The 24,480-nt window shown below is 44.0% G+C and overlaps 2 protein-coding genes across 2 annotated transcripts in view; both read right to left on the bottom strand.

Moving 5' to 3' along the window:
* Nucleotides 1–3,119: 3,119 nt before the first annotated feature.
* Nucleotides 3,120–7,209, bottom strand: hspb1 (heat shock protein, alpha-crystallin-related, 1). The gene is made up of 3 exons (XM_080483957.1): nucleotides 6,641–7,209; nucleotides 3,747–3,810; nucleotides 3,120–3,405 (listed from the first exon to the last, which is right to left on the bottom strand). The coding sequence occupies exons 1-3, from the start codon at nucleotides 7,047–7,049 to the stop codon at nucleotides 3,249–3,251; spliced, it is 630 nt and encodes a 209-aa protein (XP_080340083.1). The 5' UTR covers nucleotides 7,050–7,209; the 3' UTR covers nucleotides 3,120–3,248.
* A 2,392-nt stretch (nucleotides 7,210–9,601) lies between these two features.
* The window catches only part of srrm3 (serine/arginine repetitive matrix 3), a 93,539-nt gene continuing 78,660 nt past the window's right edge, over nucleotides 9,602–24,480 (bottom strand). The window contains exons 11-14 of the mRNA XM_080483963.1: nucleotides 15,248–15,537; nucleotides 14,910–15,155; nucleotides 14,606–14,731; nucleotides 9,602–11,416 (exon numbers count right to left, since the gene is read on the bottom strand). Coding sequence (XP_080340089.1) covers nucleotides 11,167–11,416; nucleotides 14,606–14,731; nucleotides 14,910–15,155; nucleotides 15,248–15,537 — 912 coding nt within the window. The 3' untranslated portion in view covers nucleotides 9,602–11,166. The remainder of the gene's footprint in view (nucleotides 11,417–14,605; nucleotides 14,732–14,909; nucleotides 15,156–15,247; nucleotides 15,538–24,480) is intronic.

Raw genomic sequence — 24,480 nt, 5'->3', positions numbered from 1 at the left:
CCATCACATGACCTCCGTCACATGAGTCCGACCCCAAACCATCAGTCAGTCGCTGAGTCCTGGCTTTCATCAACAGACAGTTTCACTGACACAGACTCAGTGACTCACATTTAGAGCAGAACAACAGAGCAGTCAAACACATGGATTGTACATGAAACTACAGTCAACAGTAGGGGTGGGAATCGAAAACCGGCTCTGACTGAGAACCGGTTCCAATTGTTCAATTCCATCGGAATCGTACACCTTATGTGTGTTCGATTCTTCTTAACGATTCATTTCCCAGCACGACGTCAAGTCGCATTGCATGACGTCACACACTCTGCGACGCAGACCTCCTTCAACCAGGAGAAAACATGGAGTGGAAGAAGGTCTAAAGTGGGAGACGATAAACGACTAAATAATATGATATGGTAACACATGTTCTACTCACCACGTCCTGAATCCACAGAGTCTACAGCCTCTCGCCTCACAGCCACAAGGTCCCAGTTAAAAAAAAAAAAAAAAAAAAAGTCTCGGTGCAAATCCCGGCGATGTGCTGGTTCTCCTCCGGTACTCACCCTCAGCTCCATCACCTCCACAGAGCGCTGCGCCGTGTGGCTGCTGAAGACGGTCTATTTGGCGAAGAATTGTCCTGTCTGAGGACTAATGAGGGACTTTTAATAAATTGACTCCGTCAATCTGTCCCGTGTGGTGAAAGTCTGCTCCAACGAGCCGACAGCATAGACGTATGCGAGTAGATCTTTCAATTTGTGTCAGCCTCTAGTTTTCACACATACAGGAAACGATCTACTAGAGTATGTCTACTGTGTAGACATACACAATCTAGAGGATAACTACTGTATGTCTATGTATTAGATCATTCTGTGTTGAATATCCCCTCAAAAAAAGCACCAACACAATATGAAAACACAGGATTCCCTGCAGACCAAGAGAACGAGTTCCTCCTGGTATGTCACTTCCACGTTCCTCTCCAGTCTCCGACCTCCCAGAGAGGGTTAACTTGTCAACAGCGCAAAATTTGAAAAAGTGTAAATTCCAGTGGGCATCCAATGAAGGCAAATACACGTTTGACTGTTCTTTTTTAAAGGAAAAATTATAATTCAAGTTTCATGTTTGAAAAAAATTAATTTGTTCCTTTTGGTGCAGAAGATTGTGTAAAACTACTTTTTTTCCTCTCAAAAAAATACTCAGGAATCATTAGAAGAATAGATAAAATCTTATCAATTCCCACCCCTCGTAATCTACCTGTTATTCTCCTTTAAAAAAAATATAATAATAATTAAAAAAAATAAATAAATCGATAAGAGAACCGATAAAGAATTGAATCGTTAAACATAATCGAAAATAGAACCGGAATCGGAAAAATCGTATCAATTCCCATCCCTAGTCAACAGTGTGTGTGTGTGTATGTGTGTGTGTGTAATGTTGTATCAAGCTGATTAACCCTTTCTGGACATTTGAATCCTGCATCAATAACAATATTCCTCAAATATTTCTCACAGGAAAATTACAATTCAAAATGTTTATCTGTGAAAAGACTTCAAACGGGCGCCCTGACTGCACACCACTGACTGTCGGTCACTCTGAGCACCGTTGTCATGAAGAAGGAAAACATTATTTAAATGAGGCCTTCCAGAGGTACTTTCATTGTTTTCCACCTCTGCCTGTTTTCCTGCCTGTGTTCTGACCTGAAGCTCAAAGAAGATTAGTTCAGTAAAAATTTTTCTTTGTCTACCAAGAATATCTGTTCAATGTTTAACTCATTTGGTCTTTACAAACTTTAGATATGAGTACAAGGTGAAAGACTGATGGGATTGCTGAAGGTTGTTTATTTATTCTCAGGGAACCATGAATATCTGTAGGAAACACCCTCGGGTTTGACTGGTTTTCAAATAGATAAGTGAGCAAACTGATCTGATGAAAGGACAAGACAACAACAGAAGCTTGCTGAAGTCTTTTAGATTCATCCTCTCTGGGCCTTGAATATCTGCATCTAAGTCCATCACGCATGTTGGAACTTCAGGAGAAACCAGTTACTAAAATCTTTCTCATTCTCTCTCTGGCGTCTGCAGACACCAGAACACTTCCACCCTCCCGGTAGCATCCATGGCTGGTGCCATTGTTTTTAAATGACCTTGTTCAGTCAAGAGTAGAGAGCAAACTCCCATCAATTATGCATCTATCTGTGCTTGAATAATTCAGCGGAGACGTTCTTGTATGATGGAATTATGCAATTTGGGAGTTATGACACATTTCATGGCGGATGCACGGCGGAAAAAGCGGCTCTGCCTTTCTGCACAGACGTCACTCATCTCAGATTTCAGCCGAATCGATGAGCGTCTCCCAAGCCTGTCGAGTCCCGTCTGCTGAAGGTCACCTGACTGCAATTCATTCATAAAATCATGAATGTTTTGGATGATATGGTGGCGATGCGGCGGCCCGATGGGGGGAGCTGCAGATAACGGTGATGGTGCATGTTGTCGGGGAGCTGTGTGCGTCACTCGTGGGGGTTTGACATGTTTCGCTTGCTCTCTTTTGCATGGTTGACCCTCAGATGAATAATTCAGCTTCGGGAACCGCAGCATGAAGACTCCCGGGTCTTCAGTTTGGTTCTTGCCCTCCTGTTTCCAGAGTTCTAGCACGCTGGAGAGCACAGCTCTTCACAGGAAGGAGCATCTATCGTGTCACTGTCACACAAAAACAACGGAGACGGGAAGAGACGAGAAGAGACTCAGTACGTTAGGTTTTCTTTATTTCCTGCTTGCATGGCGGAACGTTTTGAAACCACGGCGTCATCGCTAACAGGTTCTTCAGGGACCTCAGTTCCTCTAAACATACAAGACCAGTCTGCCTTTTCTTTGAGAGGGGATTCGCTCCATGGAAAGGTGTATATGTGTGTGTGTGTGTGGAAGTAGGAGGACAGAAATGAAGCTGCAATGTTGAGAAGTAGAGTGTAATTACAGTGTGGCGCGCTGGCATATGGCACTGGTGCAGATGTGTTTACACAGCGCGCTCAGCTGGGGCCGTGTCATTACCAGAGGCAGAGGGAGCAAGCCTGGTTCAGGAAGAGCACTGAGCTTTCCCTCGTTTTTCTAGAAGCAACTAAAGTGCTTATCTGACTGCGTGTGTGCGTGTGTGTGTGTGTGTGTGTGTGTGTGTGTGTGTGTGTGTGTGTGTGTGTGTGTGTGTGTGTGTGTGTGTGTGTGTGTGTGCGTGTGTGTGGAGGGGGCGCTACACTGCTTCACTTCCTACTTCTTCACCACGCCACCTTTGTTGTCCACGTTGACGGGTATGGTGGTCTCAGAGTACTCCAGGGCGGGCTTGATCATGGGGGCCTCCACGGTCAGCACTCCCTCGGGGGACAGGGAGGAGGTCACCTTCTCCACGTTGACGGACGGGGGGAGGCTGGAGGAGAGCAGATAGCACCGTCAGAGCGCCTCCACTTTAATGCAGCCTGACTGAATGAGTGTGAGCTGCGGCCCCTGGATGGCAGCAGAGCCTCGTGGAAATAACGAGTGAGATAAAGGGGATGAATATTGAGGAAGCTGCTGCTGCTGCTGCTTTTCAGAGCGTGAAATTCAACTGCAAGCAGCAGCCGGCCTTTTACAGGCCCGAAACACCGAAAGTTAAAGAGATTAGCCGAACAGAAGAAAACAGCCGCAACAAACACATCTCCAGCCCCGAAGTCTGGGAAGTTTAAGTGAGGTGTTTAGTGTTTGTAGTCCTGCCCTTCATGTGTTACTTACGTGTATTTCCTGGTGAAGGTTCTGGACACGAAGCCGTGCTCGTCCTTCCTCTCTTCATGCTTACCTGTGGACAGAAACCACAAACTTTCAGCCTTAAAAAAAAAGAAAAAATCCCCCAAATACCTTCACTTTAAAGAGGAGTGAGGATTAGAGAGCTGCAGTTCTGCAAGAAGTCTTGTAAGCACTTTATTATGCATGATTATCTGACACTAACCCCTTTAATTCCACGGTAATACCACATAGCGAATTTACACTTTGCCTCAGGTTGCACACACACACACACACACACACACACACACACACACACACACACACACACACACACACACACACACACACACACACACACACACACACGCACACACACACACAAACACTCTGATGTGTGTATCAGGCTCTCCGTGGTCATTTCTGACAGTCAGTCCGAAAGGGATTCTACATTTAAAATAATCTGAACATTCAATCAGAAACCTTAAATAAAAAAGCACCCTGGAACACTTTGTTCCCAAAGGCAACATAAGATCATTTACAGCTGTTTAGGATTATACTGCTACACCCTGTGCATCACCACCCAGCAGTTTATGTAACATTTACATGGTTCACATACGCCAGATACAAAGACAAGCATAGATATGACAGTAACTATACATATATAAATACATCCTCTGAGATGTACCGAAACAAATCGTCCATTTGGAGACGTGCTAGTTTAGCTTAGCATGGTGAGCTAATCTAGCATGTCTGCTAGCAGTGCTTCGTTTACTACTTTTAACTCCACCTTTCTTCCACAGTTTTGACTTTTGTTTGCCAGATTAATCAAGATTTTAGATGATACATCTATGCTAACTAAGGCCTCGATCACGCGAGTGTTGTTAAATAGAAACGCATTGTTTATCTGTTTTTCGTTTCAGGAAAGTTTCATGTTCAGAAGGCAACTTTTTGATAATCATGTTTGTTGACAGAGAAATGGCAGAAATGCAGAAAACAATGTAGTTTTCATTTCAGGCCTCTAGTGGGCGCTGTTGGTTGGTTTTGTAAAGAAACCACACACACATGTGCGCAGAGCACAGTATGTCATATACATTAACAATGGCGAGTTAACAGACATTTGTATGTAGAGACAACAAAGTTGGATTGTTATTACAGTGACTCAACTATAAAACTACCAAGTCCCAGGAGATTATGGACTGGGAGTCATGACACCCTGGAGGTAAACATTGTTCTTATTGTCCATCTAATCGAGCAAGTGAAGAAGAACTATTTATTACGACCGTGGTGTGCGTGCACAGTAGCAGCCATCTGTAATCTACCCGGTGCGATTTCGAGTTTTCAGTGGCTCCTAGCACCGTTGTCGTGTAAACAAACATGTAACACATATTATATGTATTTAACATGACATTTTGTGGCTTTGTTAGAGGGATCTCAGCAACAGAGACCTATATCTCTATGTTTAATTAAGTCGAGATGTTGTTAGCTTAGATGCTATACACCGTATATTACTTTGTAACAGTAACAACAATTTCCTGGAGAAACAAAGAGACAGAGCTTAACCATCCTCCACCCAAATGACAAGAGATGATTAATCTTTAAACTGATGAAGACAGCAAACTACGCCTTTCTTGCTAAAGGAAGTTAAATGAGTCAGTTAGCCTCATTGAGCCTGAGTCTTTCTGAGGTTCAATAACAGGAACTTTTTAGAGGTGTTCTGTTCTGACATATTTCATCGCCTGCAGCAGTTCTTTATGTCAACATTGGCTTGTAGCATGCAGGTAAAAATGCCAGCAAAAAGTTTGTTCAGGAACATGACATTACAAATGTAATGTATGACTCAGCATCATGAACGGCGCAGTAACAGAGCCAGTTTCCATTGCTGGAGGCTTTTGTGTTGGTATTTTTCATCTTGTGCCAGTTTGGATATAGCAGACACAGTCGATCCTCACTAGACTTAATCAGCCGGCCACTCGGCTCTCAGATTTCCGGCTGGTACTCTGTCTTTCGTTCTGCCTCGACATACTCTGACATGTTTGTTGTGACAACGGGCTGATAAGAGCTGCCGTCCTCTTCTCGGCGGGAGCAAACTGTCAGTGTGTCGCGGTCGGCTTGGCCGGGCCAGAGACGTTTATTCACCTGCTGTGTGAGGGCTCATCAGTGTGTGTCTACAGCAGGCTTCATTCTGCCAGTGGCATCAGCTGTAAATATTATCCTCATTCTCTGGTGACACATGCGCGAGACCCTCGCTTTGTTTATCCCCAGTGTCTCAGCAGAGGTACACTGACCACGGTCAGGGACTGGACGAGCTCCAGAGCTCCTTTTAAAGTCGTGGATGCCCCGAGTCAGTCGTGGACAAACCTTTTGCAGCAGCAGTGTGATTTACTGTGGAAAAGACTGGCTGAAGTGCTGGAAGTCACTCCACAGAGATAAGCTCCTCTTCAAGATGTCCCTTCATGGACAAATCATGAAAGGATTCTATAAGAAGTGTTTCTGAACAGTTTTTATCTCTGAGCTCGACTCCCACGTGGTGAACTGTTGTTTTGTATCTCGAGGGCTTGCAGCCAGAAGCTCCCGCCCTCCCATGTGCGGGAACAGACGCTATTGTTTAAAGATGTTATGTAACTCTGTAGGAAAGCCTTCTTTTTGACCTCGTAGAGTCTCGGTTTTTATATATATATATATATATTTTTTTTTTTTCTTGTGGTCAACCTTTCACAGTTTTTCTTCTACTTAAATAAGAGAGACACTTAGGAGCAGAAGTGAGACATTCTGTTTTCTACCTGAAGTACATCTCAGTACATGTGCCCTCTGCAGCAGCGCTTGTAGGTGGTATAAAGTGTTAGATCGAGTGAGGCTATCGGAGAGTATTTGACCTTTAAAGAAAGACTTTGTTACACACTCACCCGTGATCTCCACCACTCCGTCCTTGGTCTTCACCACCAGCTCCTCGGGTGAGAAGTGGTTGACGTCCAGGCTCACCTTCCAGTTTTCTTGGGTCTGCTTGATCTCGGACACGCCGCTGCTCATCTGGCGGGACAGAGCCCGGGCCTGCTGCGCCTGCTGCGCCTGCTGCGCCATCACGTGTCCCGGGTACATTATGGGAGTGTGAGGCACCATGGCCGCCATGTCGGGGGCCAGGATGGAGGGCCGCATGTACCCCGGCCAGTGGGCACTGGGGAATGTGGAAAAGTCCTCGGGCAGGGCGGGCATGCCGAAGGTCTGGTCGAAGATGCGGCTGCTCGGGTGCCAGTCACGGAATGGGTCCCAGCTGGGGGTCCGCAGCAGGGTGAAGGGAATACGCCTCTCGGTCATGGCGGCTGCGTTCGGGTGGCGGTGGAGTGCTGCTGTCTGTGGAGGAAGAACCCTTTGGCCTCTCAGGAAGTGTTTTCTCAAAGTACTGTGTGCCTCTCAGCTGTGAGCTTTTATACACACTGATACCCCTGCTGTCAACAGAGCCCTCCCTCCTGACTCCAGGCCCTCCAGATCACGCCTCCAGAATATTTAGGGAAGGTACTAGAAGATCTATTTGTGGCGGACGTAGCACCCGAATGGAATCCAACAGGAAGGCCCTCCCCGGCAGCAGCTGCCCCGTCCTCCTCCTCCTCGCTGTGTGTAATCCTCTCTTCCCTCTCTGGAGCTCCACAACACCTAGAAGAATCTGGGAGGATGAAGACTCACAGCCTGAGACTCACATGCTATTTCTAACATGGCTCTTTACAATGATGTGACACACGGTACAAGCTGTACCACGCTATTATCAGCCAAGTATCAAATGCACAATGGGACGTCAATCTATGACATGAATGTGAATTAAAGTCGCAGAAACGTCATTAAAAGATAAATCACAGGCGCCTCCCGCATCAGCATTACAGTCACACGTATGGATTCTTTTTTTAAAAGCTTTATTGCAGCCTTCTCAGGCTTTAGTGTACATCACACATATGTCCTCACCAGCATCACACTGTCACCCTCCTGAGATCTTCTGCTATGAAGCTTATTGCCCTGCACCCGGTCACCCTCTGGGGCAGACGGTTCACCGGCTGAACAGTAGAGAAAGAAAGAAACAAATCCAAAAACAATAGGTGAATCAAGACTAACTATTAGATGCAAGAGCAGGCCGTCTCTCAGTCACAATGTTTATAGTTCGATTCCTGATGGTGCCCCACATTGTGTTGGAGAGTTCATGGACAACTCACTGAACTCGCGGCCCCAAAATGGAGGATGAGCAGCTGTCACCATTGTTGGGTGTGGTTGTAGTTGAGTTATTCGACAGTTACCCCACAATTCCCCCCCACACACACATATAAATGTTTTATTGGATTCTATGAACAGCATCCAATCCAACATAGAAGAGATATGCGGTAGGTGCTTGTATATGTGGTAGGCAGACAGTGTTAAAATTGGCTTTGGAATTAAATGGAAAAACATTTTTTAAACATTTAAAATTGTATTATAGTTGGGTTGTTTCATTTCAAATGCCCAGTAACAAGGTCCAGGTTAATATAATACACAATTTAACATTATCTATATCAAGTAGGAGGTCACTGCTCCATCTCCTCCTTAAATCCTAATCCTAAAGATAACATTTAGGATTCTTCAAGTGCCCTGTAAGATTTACATTAGTGGTCTCAAATTCAACTTCATGCTAAGATAACTTTCACTGTGCAGATGATAAGAGAGGAAGAGCAGCAAACGATGACTCAAAACATTTCTAACCAGCACTTTGTGTCCTCTCTATAAAACAGCAATCAGTGCATGGAGGCACAGACAAAAAGATGATTAAATCTCTGTTCCAACAACGGCAATAACAGCACAGCGCTTTCAGCTCAGACAGGTGGAAACACGGCGACATTAAAAACATCCAAATCTGCTCGGTTCCATCTGAACGGGTTCGTTTCACCGGTCCCGGAGTCGCTGCTGCGTGTCAATGTTCACTGATGGAGTCGAACGACTGCTTATGAAATTTGTTTTTCCGCCGTGACGAGTCAAAACATCTGCTGCCAACAATCTCCACGGGGCTTTGAGCTCATAAGAGCAGGTGTTAGAGGGCAGGACTCTCTCCTACTCTGACACAAAGCCACACTGCAGATAAAAACTGCAATACAAAGCTTTTTCTTTTTTGTTTTTTACCTGCGATCATAAGTGCCGATCTCTAGAACTTAGAAGAATCCAACAGGGTTACATAAGATGTGGAATGAAGTCAGGTATAAATACTTCTGCACCTGATCCACACCTCACTCTCATTCATCAAATTCAAAGATGTGCTGGAGCAAGAAACTGAAGCTCAAGTTGGTCCTGATGGAAGGTCGGTTCCCAACATGAGGCTCTGGTTACGTGACAGTGTTTCAAATGAAAACTCATCGTTTATGCATTTTCCCTTCAAACGAGTTTAACGTTGATACCGCAAAGTTTTGAAAACGATGTCCTTTTCGATGGGAACAGCAGAAACGCTGAAAACAATGTTGTTTTCATGTTGGGCCACTAGGGGGTGCAGTTGTTTGTTTTTGTAAAGAAACCACACACGTAGAGAACAATACCGTATAAACATTAACAATGGTGAGGACATGGACATTCGTATGGACAGATGATGAAGTTGGATTGATATTATGAGTGATTCTCAATTATAAAACTCCCAGGAGAATATGGACTGGGAGTCATGACACAGTGGAGGCAAACATTGTCACTATTGTTTATCCACTAATGCACGAGCAGAACTGTTTACTACGGCCATGTCTCCAGGCCTGAGTGTTTTCAGAGAGTTGCATTTCTTTTCTGTTGTCTTCCTATCTTTAGCTTCTAAATAAATTGAAGATTGTAGTATTTTCTCACACCACCGACAGAGAGAGTGAGAACACAACTGTTTTCCCCATTTGTTTCTGTTTATTGTCAGGTATAATAACTTGTACAATACAAAGAATGACCGAACCAAAGGGGCGATGCTATACTTGGAGTAAGTGAATGAGTTTGCAGAGTATCATAGTCGGGTTAGATCTGGTTACATTGGGAATGCATTAGTGGCTCGAGACTGGACGGATGGTAGGAAGGAAGACTTAGGGTGATCCCTGATAGTGTCGCTTGTCTGTTTGCCGTGCTGCAGGGGCTGCAGGGGCTGCAGGAGCTGCAGATGTGGCAGAAGTTGCAGACAGAGCCTACTGTCGTCTCTGCGCATGCTATCACACACTGGAGCTGGTAATCAGGGGACCTCTGATAGAAACACAGCCCGTCATAGAAGGGTTGAAAGTACACGGTGGCTGGAAATGTACAGCGGAGCAGGACTGACGGACTCTCCTCTCCATGCAGGGAGAGGCTCGGATTCCTCGGCGCAGGCAGACGCCTGCGTTAACATCCAGCGTTACAACCACCCGGTCCTTTGAAGGGCAGCGGCGGGTTTCCGCTGCAAGAAAACACTCTGTCATGATAAAGTGTTCGCTGTGTAACACATGTAGGCTTCTCTTAAAAAAAGGTGGGACACGTTCTCTTCGGAACATCGTCAATAAATTAGACAATAAATAACCTAATAAATAAACTAATAAATACGCTCAATTCATAAATAGTTGCGGTCGACTTCCTGCAGGCACGCACGCACGCACACACACACGCATGCACACACACACGCGCACACTCACACTTGCGCAGGTTTGCAGCAGAATGAACAGAATCATTTCAACAGGGAAGAGTAAAAGTACACAATACATATCGCCCCCACCCATCCCCCACCCCCACCCCCTCCACTGTGACCTGTGCACCCCGGTGTTGGACATACTGTCAAGGTCAGAGGTCATTCACCCCTCCCCCGGCAGCAGGGGAGGGCGGGGTCTCGTCTGGTGCATCAGGTGAAAACAAACCTCCTCAAACTATATGGAATATACAGTGCATAGTTTACAAAGCCATAACTTAGGAGAGTTTACATCTATACAGGCCAACCTATACAATACAGTCTGTATCAGCTAGAAAAAGTTCCTCTTATTTTTATTTTTTTGCTTCCCAATTCATTTCTCGTTTGTTCGTGTGTTGATCTCTGTGCTTCGATGAGATGGAAGTGAGAAAGAAAAAAATGTCCGTTGATGTTTCGGTGTCTTCTTCTCGGCTCCTTCTTTACTTGTTTTGTTTTTGTTTTCATCCCCCGGATATATATTTCTATATCTATATATTTATACAGTGTACAGCTGATAATGGATTCATTTTTGGTTGTTTTGTGGAAGATGAGAAACAAAGTGCGAACCATAACAGTGAGATTTGTTCTTTGGGCTCAGCCAATTCGTCTGAATACGTTGTGTGAGCGAGGACGCGAGCAGTGGCGGCGCACTGGACCTCCGAACCTCCTCTTTGATTCTGGGCTCGATGTGGAGACGTGACGGTGCAGAGGGGGCGGAGTCTAGTTGGAGATACGTGCTGACTGATCCGGAGTGCGTTGAGTCCCTTCGAGCCCTCAGAAGCCCGGGCTGTCGTAGCTGCTGCGGCTGTAGTAGCTGTGGTGGCTGCGGGAGCGGCTGCGGCTGCGGCTCCAGCTGCGGCTCTGGCTGCGGCTCCAGCTGCGGCTCCGGCTGTGGCTCCGGCTGTGACTCCGGCTGCGGCTGTAGCTGCTCAGGCTGCGGCTGCGGCTGGACCGCGACGGGCTGCTGTCCACGCTGGACGAGGACGGGCTGGGACGGTAGTACGGGATGGGCCGCTTCCTGGCGCTGCACGGGGACGGAGGGAGGACAGTGGACAGTTTAGCTCTGATCAGATCTTAGAACAGTTTCATATCTGACATGTGAGCGGTTAAACACAGATCAAATTATTATTCTGATTATTTATGATCAGTAGGAGCTGAAAGAGAGCTGTTATGTGGGTTAAGAAAAGCTTGTGAAACACACACACACACACACACACACACACACACACACACACACACACACACACGCTCTCATCCTATTGACTTTTTTATAACCTATTCTCTTCGCTGTGACTCGAAGAGACTCAATACACCATCTTGTGGTGAAAACTTGCATTGCAAGACTAACATCGCACAATTTATTATCTTTGCCACGTTAACGTAATAAAGGAAGTTTGGTTCTATATATAACGAAATAGCTGACAAACAGCAGAGTATCATGACTCCCAGGCCATTTTTGTTACTGGAATTAAAGTTCCAGTAACAAAGTAGTTTTAAAGTTGACAGTCACCCGGAATAACAATCCAACTTTGTCTATATGAATGTCAGTGTACTGCCATTGTTAATGTTTAAGGCTCATTGTTCTCTGTGTGTTTGTGTGTGTGGCTTCATTATAAAAACTACATGATTTTCAGTGGTTTTGACAGACATTGTTTTCAAAATCTATGTAAATGTGAAACTTTTCTGAAAAACAAAAAAAATGCAAAAAAGATGAGCTTTCACTTGAAACGCTGTGTAATTGTGGGTTAAAATGTATTTTATGGTTTTGAGAATTTTCCTTTGAACAAATATTATATAATTCATAGCGTTCACAGCCATTTCATCTTTTAATAGCGTTTTCCTTGTTATAATTAAAAGAAAAACTCTTGCTGAGCCCAAATTTCTATGAAGCTCTCTGGCGCCGCCCTCTGGAGGCCCGCCAAACACTTTAACAATCATTGATTTAGTCTGATTGTAGGCAAGTAATTATCAATTGGTGAGCCCCCCCACACACACACACACACACACACACACACACACACACACACACACACACACACACACACACACACACACACACACACACACACACACACACACACACAGAGAGTTAGGTGAAGCTGAAGCTCAGATTGCCGTGTTAATAGCCGCCCTGGAAGTGCTTCCTGGAAGGTAATTAGTTGTTAGCTCCCAAAAGAACCTCGTCTTCTCAGTGGAGGCCCGACACCCAGAAGAAAATCAAGAGTCAACCGTGCACGCAGAGATAAACGCTATCAGGCTATCCCTGCTGCGCCTCACCTCGTCCTGCAGCAGATCGCTCCACCTTAGCTTTTGTCTCTTGTATCTGCTGTGGGAATCAATAAAGCGCTCGAAATAAACCTCGATAGCGTTTTTAATCTCTGCTTCCCCGTGTTAAAGCGTGAGTGCAGCGCTGCAGCGGGGGCGCCGCTTCGGAGCCGGTGTGAGTTTCAGGAGTGGGAGAGAGGACAGAGACAAAGGAGGAGGAGCAGGAGGAGGCCAGGTTTACTCAGGGGAGCGCCGGCGGTTCAGCCGAGCCTCGGGAGTTCAGGTCCTGCTGCACGGCAACTGTTACCAGGGCAACAAGCCTGCGGCAGCTGAGTCGGGCAGCCTCCCGTTGCCTCGGAGCCACGACCTTTAGGACGGGAGTGACACACGACAACGTAAAAACACCTCGCATGCGCTGCAGGACTCCTGAATCTGTTTCTGTGGGAAAAGATTGTGTAAAACATGAAAGAAGGATTGAAGCTGAATGAAGAAATGGTGAATGGGTTTCGTTATCAACACTGTGCTCCACAGGATTCATGGATAAACGATCATTGATGAAGGAAACCTGATGTTATTAAGAACTGCAGCTACAAAATAAAGTAAAACAAACAGATGAGAAGAACTTAACAATGTCATGCAAGTCCAGTTCTCCTGCATATCTCTATTGAAGCTTCCAATCTGTATATTTTCCTTCTTGTCCCCAAAGTCTGAGTTTCATTGTGCAGCTGGAGTTTAATCCGTCTGAACGATGATGAATCAGAACCGGGATTCAGTGTGAATACGCTCAGGATGAACCTTTCAAAATATACACGTGTTCAATTGAACTCGAGAAATTTAAAATATCTGCATATCGTCTGTGTGGTGTTGATGAAAGTGACGGGAAAGACATCCATAACTAAAACTACGATTTCGTCACCAGTATATGTACGTGTGCAACATATTTGCTGTGTAAATGTGTGTGAGTGAGATTTTGTTTGTGCGCCTACAAGCAGGGGTAAGTGTGTGTTCACCTATTTCTAAGTGGATTATGGCTCCAGCTGAGTCGGATATTAGCAGTTTGGCGGCCTTAGTTTGCCCTCCACAAAGACTGGCAGGCTCCACACACTTTTAGGTTTGTTCTTTGCTTCCTAACACTATAGAGCACTGTAATAGAGCTCACTTATCACAAACAGGACCTGGCTTGTCAAAAATGACCCTGCAAGTCCAAAAACACACACGATTATTAGCGGAATCTGTCATTACAGTATTGTTCTTTACTTTTTGTTTGAATGTCCTGTAATAACACCAGTTCTGTCATCTTGTTTTATCGAAAAAGCCGTGTTTTGCACAATTTGTGATATCTGCACTGGACCTGCTTTTGCTCCCGAATATAAATATTAGAAAAAAGCCTGTATCTCTGAAAAGTCTGAGTCCAACACCAACAACAGACAAGGTTGAGTATGCACACACTAAATACACTAAATAAATACACTAAACACACTAAATACATTAAATAAATACACTAAACACACAAAATAAGTACACTAAACACACTAAATACACTAAATAAACACACTAAACACACTAAATACACTAAACAAACACACTAAATACACTATACCCTTTAAATCATTTTCCAAATGTACAAATCTCATTGCACATAGACACGTTTTGATATGCAAACACAAATCTGTGCACACAAAAACACCTTTGGTCACTATAATAGTATCAACACATAGTGATGATAGTGCAGGAAGAGAGAAATCAGTGTGTGTTTGATGAGCAGACTTTCCTCTTTGCTTGTGTTTGGGTCTACTCTGTCACACCTTCTACCGAGGTGTCAGGATGTGGAGGAGCTTTGATGAAGAGACTTTGCTTCATCATGAGTGCCGCTGGTTTTCAGTGCGTATCGAGGAGTTCCTCTTCCCAGCTGTGGACGTGAGAGTAACAGGCTGTTGGTGTTTGTTACCTGGTGATCCTGCGAGCCTCCATGAAGCTGGGCGAGTCTCTTCTCCTCTTGCGGATTGGCGAGTAGCTCCGTGAACGGCGGCGTGCTCGGCTGTCTGTGTCGGAGCGGTTCATGCTGTCCCGCTCTCTGCAGCACACACACACACACACACACACACACACACACACACACACACACACACACACACACACACACACACACACACACACACACACACACACACACACACACACACACACACACAGAGCACCGTCAGCTGGAGTCGGACGGTGAGGAGCGCAGAGTGACGTGAGCGACGTCCCACCTGGAGTTGTTCTGCCGGTTGTGGGGCGACTTGGCCTTGCTGGGCGCTCTGTCTCTGGAGGCGGAGCGCGAGGACGAGCGCCCGCTGCTCCACGAGCTGCTGCGCTGCCGCAGGTTGGCTTTGCTCCGGGACTCCTCGTTCTTGCGGCCGGACGCGTGGCGCCCGGGGGAGGCCGACGGGCTCCGGTGGTGCGCCTGACCTCGCCCGGAGCGGTGGTGGCGTTTGGAGGAGTGGCTCCCTCTTGTCCTGGAGACGGACACAGAAACACTCATCATTCATCCATCCCTTCACAGTGGCAGGTGGAGTCGTCGGCTCCCCGCCACCCCCGCCCTCCTCACTTCCTCTGGTGACGGGAGCCCCTCCCTCTGTGAGCGTGGTTGTGCTGGGAGTGTGCCGAGTCGCTGCTGCGAGCCGGGGAGTGTGGCCCCCTGTTGGGGCCCCTCTGGCCCCCTCTCCTCCCTGACGTCTGGCTCACGGCGCTCCCCGCCGCCGCGCTCCCCCTGCCGTCCACGCCCCCAGCTGCCGCCGCCTGCCCCGCCTGGCTCCTGCCGGCGGCGCCGTGGAGCCGCTGCTCTCTCAGCAGAGTGGTCTGGACGCCCGCAGAGCTCGCCGCCAGCAGACGGAGCTTCTGCAGCGGAAACAACGAGCAACACAAGGGGGAGAGCAGAGGAAGAAGAAAAGGAGAAAAGTAGCGTCAGAGTGTTTCCAGGCGAGCGACTGAGAGCTACGGTGTACTTGCCAAAAGAAGGTAAACATCTAAAAGAAAAAAGTCTAGGTTTTCTCCATATGGCTTATAAATAGTCCTCTATGGTGCAGCGCATGCAATACTTGGCATGCAAAACCATAATGAGTTGAAGAAATCATAATCGCAAAAAACAAACAAAACAAAACAAAAAAAAAACTAGGAAGAGGAGGAAGAGAGGGAAAAAAAGAAAAGAAAAGTGTGAACCAAATCAGTTGAGAGCAGAGGCAGAAAGTACAGAGCTACAGATTTCGTAAGAGTAGGAAAAGAGGACTTCTTGGTTTTTTTTTTTTAGGTTTTTTTTTTTTTTAAGTAATGGTTTAAAAGAAATGAAACAGAACAGAAAGAGAAGACAACTTGACGGAACATCACAGAAATGGAAGGAACAAAATAAAGATCACAATTATTGAATCAATCGAATCAGAAAACAAATTCGTCTGCTACTCAATTTTCTCTTTCTGGATTATTATCATTTTCCTGAAGACAATTGCTGAGATGTGCACAGCGACCCATTTTCTTTCATCTTTTTTTTTTTTTTTTTTTTTTTTTTCAAATGGTTAATCTTGTTTAACTCCCTTCTGGTTAACATCCACTTACCAATAAAGTGGTATTCCCTCCTTTAGTAGGTAAGGTATGAAGAAAAGGGAAAAGTGGGGCAACATAAGTGCATCATTAGATTCACAAAATGCAAGAGAAAAAGACACAAAACCCTTCCCTGCCAGTGACTCATGAGACAATGCATGGAAATCAATAGAAAAGAACTGAAAAGCAAAGAGGAGAACCACAATGTGCAGGGAGTCCCTCACACAGAGAGTCAATCCTCTGGGCCCCGGCCGGCGCTCGGCTCCTTGAGCAAAGCCTCACTTCCCTCACCTTCTTTTCTTCTTTCCTCTTCATGTGGTTTGTGTTTTGGGCTCTGCCACTGGGCAGCCTGGGACTCCACTGCAGCCTCACTGCCTCATTCTCATCACTTTTCCTTCATACAAGCGGCAGAAAGCTGCTGCAGCAGCGTCTTTATTTCAATACGTCAAGGAAATCTGGTTATTCTGGGACTGACTGACATTAAGAGCATTTCAAAACCGGACAAAATAACATTTTAGCTCTTTTGATTTGAAGCTCATTTTAGACTACTACACCTCTGCAATGATTTAAATGGTTAAATTACAGATAAATATCACGATGTATATCATCAAATCCCACAAAAAGACCAAAACCAACATTTGCTAAATGTTTTAGTTTGATTTCTGTGCACTCGTGGTGTAGCTCTTTAATTGAAGTCACACAATAATTCAGTTTTTTTTTTAATGGGGAAACTCTTTGCTTTTGTTCTGAAGAAAGCTGCTTGCAAATTACTTCTGCACAAATTGGATTTTACTCTTTTTTTTCCTACATTTCATGCATGTTGCATCCTCAATTTAGCATCAATCTGCTCGTTGTTATTGAGAATCACAATGTAACAAATGCAAAATATATCTGTATTGATGTATTATTTAAATTAATCCCCGATAACTCTACTTTTCATTCACATTTGAGTTTACTTTGGTTAACAACATGTATGTATACATATCTTCTTGCGACTGCACAGGTGTTAGACTGTGATTAGAATATGTGAATATTATATTTCACTGTTCTAAATGTGAATACTTTTTGTTGCACAGCTGTATTTAGTTTTAAGAAAACACATTTAATGTTAATCCCAACAGGCAAAAACTCTTGAGTCAATGTATGATTATAAAACTTTAATTCCATATGTTTACTGATTGATTGGAAAGTGATTGTATGCCTTGAAGGACATCAGAATCTTTCTTCTTTCAAAACTGGGTCCAATTTGGCCTCACAAAGTATGAAAATGACCAATAATCTCCCTGCTGTTTCTATTTGGTCCACTGGAGGTCGCACTGCATCATTAGGAGCAACTAAAAGCTCCAGACCAACAACAAAAGAGCAGATCTATTGACCTGCATCTGTATTTTTTATTTATTTATTTTTAATCCTTATATAAACACAATCCTGGTATTTCAGTTATTGTAAATTTCAGAGTAAACGTATAAAGTTCTTTGCTCATTTTGTGATTTTTCTTATGGAAAATATGAAGTCTCCTCTTTGGTTGTTGGATACTCTTTAGTGGTTTCATTTGGTTTATCAGGAAGTTGCATGTCACATCCATGCCAGCATTTTACAGAAACAGAAACCCAACGTGACTCGTTTCTTTCAAGTTTATCAAGTCATCTGGACGTAAGAAAACACGGTTCCCTGCACGATGACTGGACTCACTCAGGAATTGCACAAACTTTAAATGTATTCAAATGACATATATGTATAAGATTTTAACAACATATTTTCCTGTTTAATTTTTATTTCACTGCTTTTTCTCAGCAATTAATGACCCCATGTACTTTGAATTGTTTCTGTTGATAGATAGTTAAAATGTTTTCACCTGTTAAACCTGCATTTCTATTCTTAATGCTAATAAAATTAGCTTCATTGATAGGAGTTCAGACTTATTATACGACATACGACATAATTTGCAGGCCTCATTAAGAAGCTATCTATATTATTTATAGGTTATCACAATATAATTTTGACAGTTTGACCCAGTCGAAATCAAACTGATCTGTGTGGCTCCTCTAAGCTATAAAATAAAGCTACTATATTTGATTCAGGTTGTTTTTAACTCCATATTTGTGCCCTACATTAAATTCTGTCTTGGGGTTTGTGTGTGAGAAAGCAGGAGGTACTGATCGACAGACTCGCGCTCGCTTGTCTTTGGTCTTTTCACGGCATTTGTTGATTGTGAGAAATAAACCGCGCGGCGACGGCCTCCTCCTTTAAAGCCGCACAGAACCTCTATTTTAAGCATTCGACCAAAATAGCACTCAGATCGGCGGTTCAGTGGGAGTTTGGGGACTGGAAGTAGTGATGCACAGTGAGACGCCGCTCATTGTAAGCAGGCCAGAAGAAGAGTTTTCTTTTTTCTTGATCGGTATGAAAGCAAACACAGCTGGCTCTTTCTGCATGCATTAACGTGTGAACTGCTCTAAGAAGGTAGACGACAAAAGCACCGACTGACTCTTACAGAGAGGAGAGCTGATCTCCACCAGAGAGAGAGAGAGAGACCGAGAGAGAGAGAGAGAGAGAGAGAGAGAGAGTGAGAACGAGGTGGAATAATAAGAGAACACACAACCACTGGTGCTTATGAAACGTTAGGAATCAATGTGATGAAGAAGAAAAATAATTGGACAGATGTACTAATTCACCGACAGACAGAGAGATGCTGGACAAACAGGAATGCATTCTACCTGAAAACAAAGAAAAAAGAAGAAAAGAAAAATGGAAAAGAAATGGACCTGGAAGATAGAGCGGGATATTGGACTTCAGAGTGAAGTTAAGGAGGAAAGAGGAAAACCAGAGCTCTACGTAATCCAATCTTTTACGAGTCAAATCATAATTGATGAATTAATTTGGTTAAATACCATTGGTGAACAATAGAAGAGGTAGAGAGAGAGAGAGAGAGAGAGAGAGAGAGAGAGAGAGAGAGAGAGAAAGAGAGAGCGAGAGAGCGAGAGAGAGAGAGAGAGAGAGAGAGAGAGAAACATTGACGTCACTCAGGCTAGGGTGCTTGTCACATTCTCATCTGCATAAAGATCACGTGCGTAGGCAAAGCATTACCTACCTTCCATTTCAATCAGTGACACGTATGCAATATCAACAAAAAAAGGAAAGAAAGAAAGAAAAAAAGAAAAAAAAGGAGAAAGGAATGTTCTCCGCAGCGAAATGGGAAAAAGACAATGACCTCTTTTAGTATCAAAAGCTGCATATCAAGTCCAGAGACTCAGGAGGAAGAAAACTCAAAGTCGAAAGTAAAAAAGAGAAGAGGAGGGCGGGGGGAAAGGGGGGGGGGGGGGGGGGGGGGGAGGAAAATAACAAGAACAACAACAACAAAAAGAAAGAAAGAAAGAAAAAAAAGTCCAGATGGAAGTCATTACCAAAACCAGAAACAAAGGAGATGAATCTAAGAGCTACATGAGTTGCATGGTCCTTCTCGCTTTTACAAAGGCAGCCATATTTGTATCAAAACGGGAGGGAGGAAGATGGAGGAGGAGGAGGAGGAGGAGGAGGAAGAGGAGGATGGAGGAGGAGGAAGAGGAGGAAGAGGAGGGCATGCTGACCAATGTGAAAGATAATGTGAGAAGAAAAGACAAGAAGAGTGAGATGTGACACAGGACACAGATGAAGAGGAAGCAGAGGTGGAGGAGGGTGAAAGAGTGAAGGAGGAGGAGGAGGAGGAGGAGGAGGAGGAAGACGAGGGCTCAGTCACTGCTAAGATGGACAAACTAAAGAGTTGGCACATTAGAAAGGGACCCCAGTCACATTTTGTCCTGGGTCTTCTCCAGCAGCGTTGCACCTCTGTACTCCTTTTTTTGGGGGGGGTTTGTTTGTTTGTTTGTTTATTTGGACGTGAGCCCGGCTTTCTACAAGGCTTTCCTTTTCTATTTGTTTATCACTACAAACACAGGTGCTGCAGAAGGTGTGTGTGTGTGTGTGTGTGTGTGTGTGTGTGTGTGTGTGTGTGTGTGTGTGTGTGTGTGTGTGTGTGTGTGTGTGTGTGGGGGCTTCAGGAGCTTTGTCAAATCTGCTGTGAACGGGCAGCGTACGCTTCAAAATGGCTCGGGTCCCTTTTTAAGAATCACGTTCGTTAAATGTGTGAGTCGTCCGATAGAGTTCTTCTCCCAAAAGTCCACGTGTGAACAAGACATCCATTCATAAAGAAGAAGAGGACCTAGCCCCGCCTGGGACGCTTTCATCCAGCGTGGAGGAGGCGGCGACCAAAGACTCCCGTACAGACCAAACCCAACATGTCTTTCACTGCCAGTCTTTTCTCTCAGATAAAACTAATTCCTGATCTAGATGATCTAGCTCATGTGTCGAATCAGACTCATTACTGCCTCCCGGAGGCTCGACATGGACCTTAAAGGTGCAGTGCAGTGTCGTAACGTACCGCATCGCTTTTAAAACGTTGCCGTGGAAACGGGGCCTTCGTATCTGGAAAAATAAGCTTCACTGATGAATAAGTCACATTAATTGTTTTCATTCCAACACTTTTCTTGTCCTGTCAGTAAAATATAGTAGTAATGTTTTGTTTTGTTTTTTTCGTGGTACTGTAGCAACATTCTGCTGTCATACAGTGACATCTAGTGGTCACAGATGGCATGTACTGGAATATTTTCATATATATGTCACTTCTTAATATCAGTCAGTCAGATAAATATCGGATTAAATCGTAAACAAAAGATGCACGGATTAAATGTACATGCTGCACCTTTAAGGGTTTGTATTTACTGACTGTCTCCATTGTATTTTCAGACACTTTCATGTCTTCCTCTGTCAGTTTGACTGAAATAGTACAAAGTGCTAAATGTCAAGTTGAACCAACTTAATCACGGAACTATTTCTGTAAAACTAATTCAACTGCTTCAAATAATAACTGGATGGAAACAAAGGTTCCAAACACCGACTTTTTTTTTTCTGCTGTTGAAACTGAGAATAAACTCGATCCAACTTCAGTGTCAGAAAAGAATAAACTGGTTAATTAAACTCTAAATTTAGGAAACGTCAGACTATTTTGTCAGAATAGTTTCATATTTGCCACATAAAAACTTAAATGTGAATGCAACTATGCACAGAAAGTAATGAAATTGATGCTTGTACAGTAGAAGCGGATGGTAGTATTCAGGTTTGCATTGGCAGAGATGATTTGAAGCCATAAGCTCATCTTTGCTGCTCATCCCACACATGCATGTGGTTCCATTCAAAAGGGAAATAATCTTGAAATAGTACAAGCATATTTATAGCCAATAATCGCCTCACTGTTTCCTTCATACTCAAATCAAGTTTTCCGGTTTTTAAACTTAAGTTCTTAAAATGAAGTCATTCCGTCGCTTCATGTTTTGAGTTTTCTGAGAGAAAAGACTTGAAGGAGAACGACGGGTGTGTTTGATAAAAGCCGGTTGGCGTCTGTTGGACGGCCTCCCACACGGTGAACCAGACAGATCCAAACCGGGCTAGAGAACCACTACAGGAACACAAACTGAGAGATGACAGGCAGAGAAGGAAAACAAAACCCCAAAACAAAACCCAGAGCTGCTGAATCACACAACTGCTGCAGTGAAATCAAACCTTGTGTTACGTCGGGGATCCGTCGCACGCAGCCACCCTCTGGTTCCCACTTTCACTTTGAGTTTGATCAATTCTCAGTGTCAGCATCTCATCAAAGTGAGCCAATCGCATGCTCCTCTTTCACTGAACCGCGCAGGATCTAACACACCCCTCTCTCCTGAGCACATGAGAGTGGACGCAGGAGAGACACTGCCACCTAGAGGCAACATGCACGTCGACGTGGTGAGGTAAAGCAGTCAGAGAGGAGCATGTGTTCAGCCCCTGCTGGTTTCTTTCTTTTGTTTTGTTTTTGTTTGGCAGGAGCTGTTAGACGCCTGGAGGAGAAGAGGATCTAACACTGAGCAGAGCGTGTGCTTGAGAAGAAAGAAAAACTGTATTGACAAGAAGAAAACTCTTACACATACCCAGTTTAACCAACTTGGTCCAGTTCCAAAGCATTTGAGTGCTTTTTTTGTAAACGAGACAGAGAGATTTGGGCATTTATTTCATGAAACTGATAAAGAACAAAACAGTAATGAATGAAATAAGAAGAGGGAGATATATATATATATAGAGAGAGAGAGAGAGACCTCACAGACACATGCAAGCTCATAGTAGGAATCAGGAGACATTAGAGCCGGTGCAGATTCATCAGATAAACCTCATTTCACCATCCATCCCGTTTTATTCCAAAACAACGCGCCATCATACCAAACGTCTAAAGATGCAGGGCTGAGCCCGTTCCCGTAATAACAGAGAGTGATTTAAGCTCCTTTAGGCTCATCAGAGACTAACAGAAACAGAAGAAGGTGCCAAAACAAACAAAGAGCAGCTCTCCATCGAGCAGGAGCAGTTTATGATTTATAGCACTTCAGGGTTTGAGAGGCTGTTTTTTTTTATTTGAAGGACAGAGTGGTGACAGATTTATTCTCTAAAAGGGCCGTTTTAGATTGAGCTGCAGTGCTTCGCTCTCTCAAAGAGTTCTAAAAGCCTGAATAAAAAGGGGTATAACTAAAATAGTCAAAGATGAATTGCTGGTTGGTTTTGAGTTTACTGTGTCATAGTTAGTAAAAGCTGGACTGTGATTGGCCGGTTTGGTTGCTCATTGAGTAAAGCAAGGCTCTCTGACACTCTGAAAGTGGATCTGCACTCCACAAGAACAGAGAAATGAGTTTGTTTTTATCAAGTCGCTCATAAAAAAGAAAGTCATTTCCGGTTGGAACACTTTATGGTTGTATGAAACCCAACGTAGGAGGCTTGTGTCCGATCACTCATGCTGGAGGACACGATAAAACTAAAGGTCTGCCAAGATGACGTGTTGAGAACAAGAAGAGACGGACGTCAGTCGTCAAGAGATTTCTCCGTTTCTGCGGAGTTTGTGCACACCTTTACTCTCTAACAATACTATAACTGCTGAATTGCCTCTGGATGTCCTTTAAAATATAGTTAAATGAAACGCTCTGATTCCTCCTGCTGATTATCCTTCAGCTCTGGTTAAAAGCTGAATGAATCGTCTGTTGTCTGCCCTGAAAACACTGAAAATCATTATAATGACTTTTTTTGTCTTCAATTATGTTTTCTCCCTTTTTAATACAATGACAATATTTCAAATATTTCACTCCTACAGGCAGAGCGACAGATGAGTGATTCTAATTTTGATGAATGCTGATATTAATGTTTGTGCCAAGCAGCAATAAATCAGTTTTATGTTTGTCATATCACAGAAAATGATGTTAGACGTATTAAAGACTTTGAGCTTCATTAATTACTCTTTGCTTTCAGAACGTGTGCTGCTGATAAGCTCAAAGGGAAAATGCAGCGTCCCTAATATAACCCTGTGACCTAATATAAGTGTAACGTATAAACATGAAAGAGAATGTCCTTTTGTGCTATCAGATTACCAATAAATCCCTGAACAAAGTCATTCCCGCTGTGAATTCACCACTGCAGAGGCATTTCTCAAAAACAAATCCATCATTATCATAAATTTCTTATGAAAGAGACACACTGACTTTTCCACCATAACCCTATGATGAAAAGCCTCACCTCTCAATTACACAAATCACAGTTATTTCATTCTATCATGATGACATGTTGAATATATTCATAACTTTAAAAGAGTCTGTTTCAGCTGTTCATTTATTATTATTGTCTTATAAGCCAGCAACGACGTGCTTCGAGTATCAGTTAAAAATCACCTGAGGCCACATACATGTGGCACATTCAACAAGTTTCACCATTGTGGGATGGATGGATACTGACTGATTCTAAAAAGGTTCTCCTCAAGGTTTAATTATTGAGTAGAAAAAGTTCCCTATCGTTCCAGATGTTTCATTATGACACAGAAAACCCACACAGTTCAACTCCCCTGCTCTTGTACTTATTGAATCTTCCTCATGCGTCAGCAGAAATCCACTCGTGGCTCTGATTGACTCTGCCCCGCTCGGATCACGGCTCTCCATTGGGTAATTGGATTAGTAGTAGGAATCGCAGATTTCTATCACTCTAAAGCACCGTCACACATCTTATTGCGACTCACGCAACACGAGAGGATTAAGACTTCATCCGTCACTTCAGATTGACACGTTTTCTCTGATATGTCTCTGACTTTTTTTTTTTTTTGAAATTTCAGAGCATTCACACCTGTTCCTGACTCAACTTTAGTTGATAAAA

Source organism: Lipophrys pholis, assembly GCF_963383615.2.
Source record: "Lipophrys pholis genome assembly, chromosome: 16".
NCBI classification, from domain to species: domain Eukaryota; kingdom Metazoa; phylum Chordata; class Actinopteri; order Blenniiformes; family Blenniidae; genus Lipophrys; species Lipophrys pholis.
The sequence above is the reverse complement of the archived record's forward strand: the minus strand, read 5'-3'. Positions and strand labels throughout refer to the sequence as shown.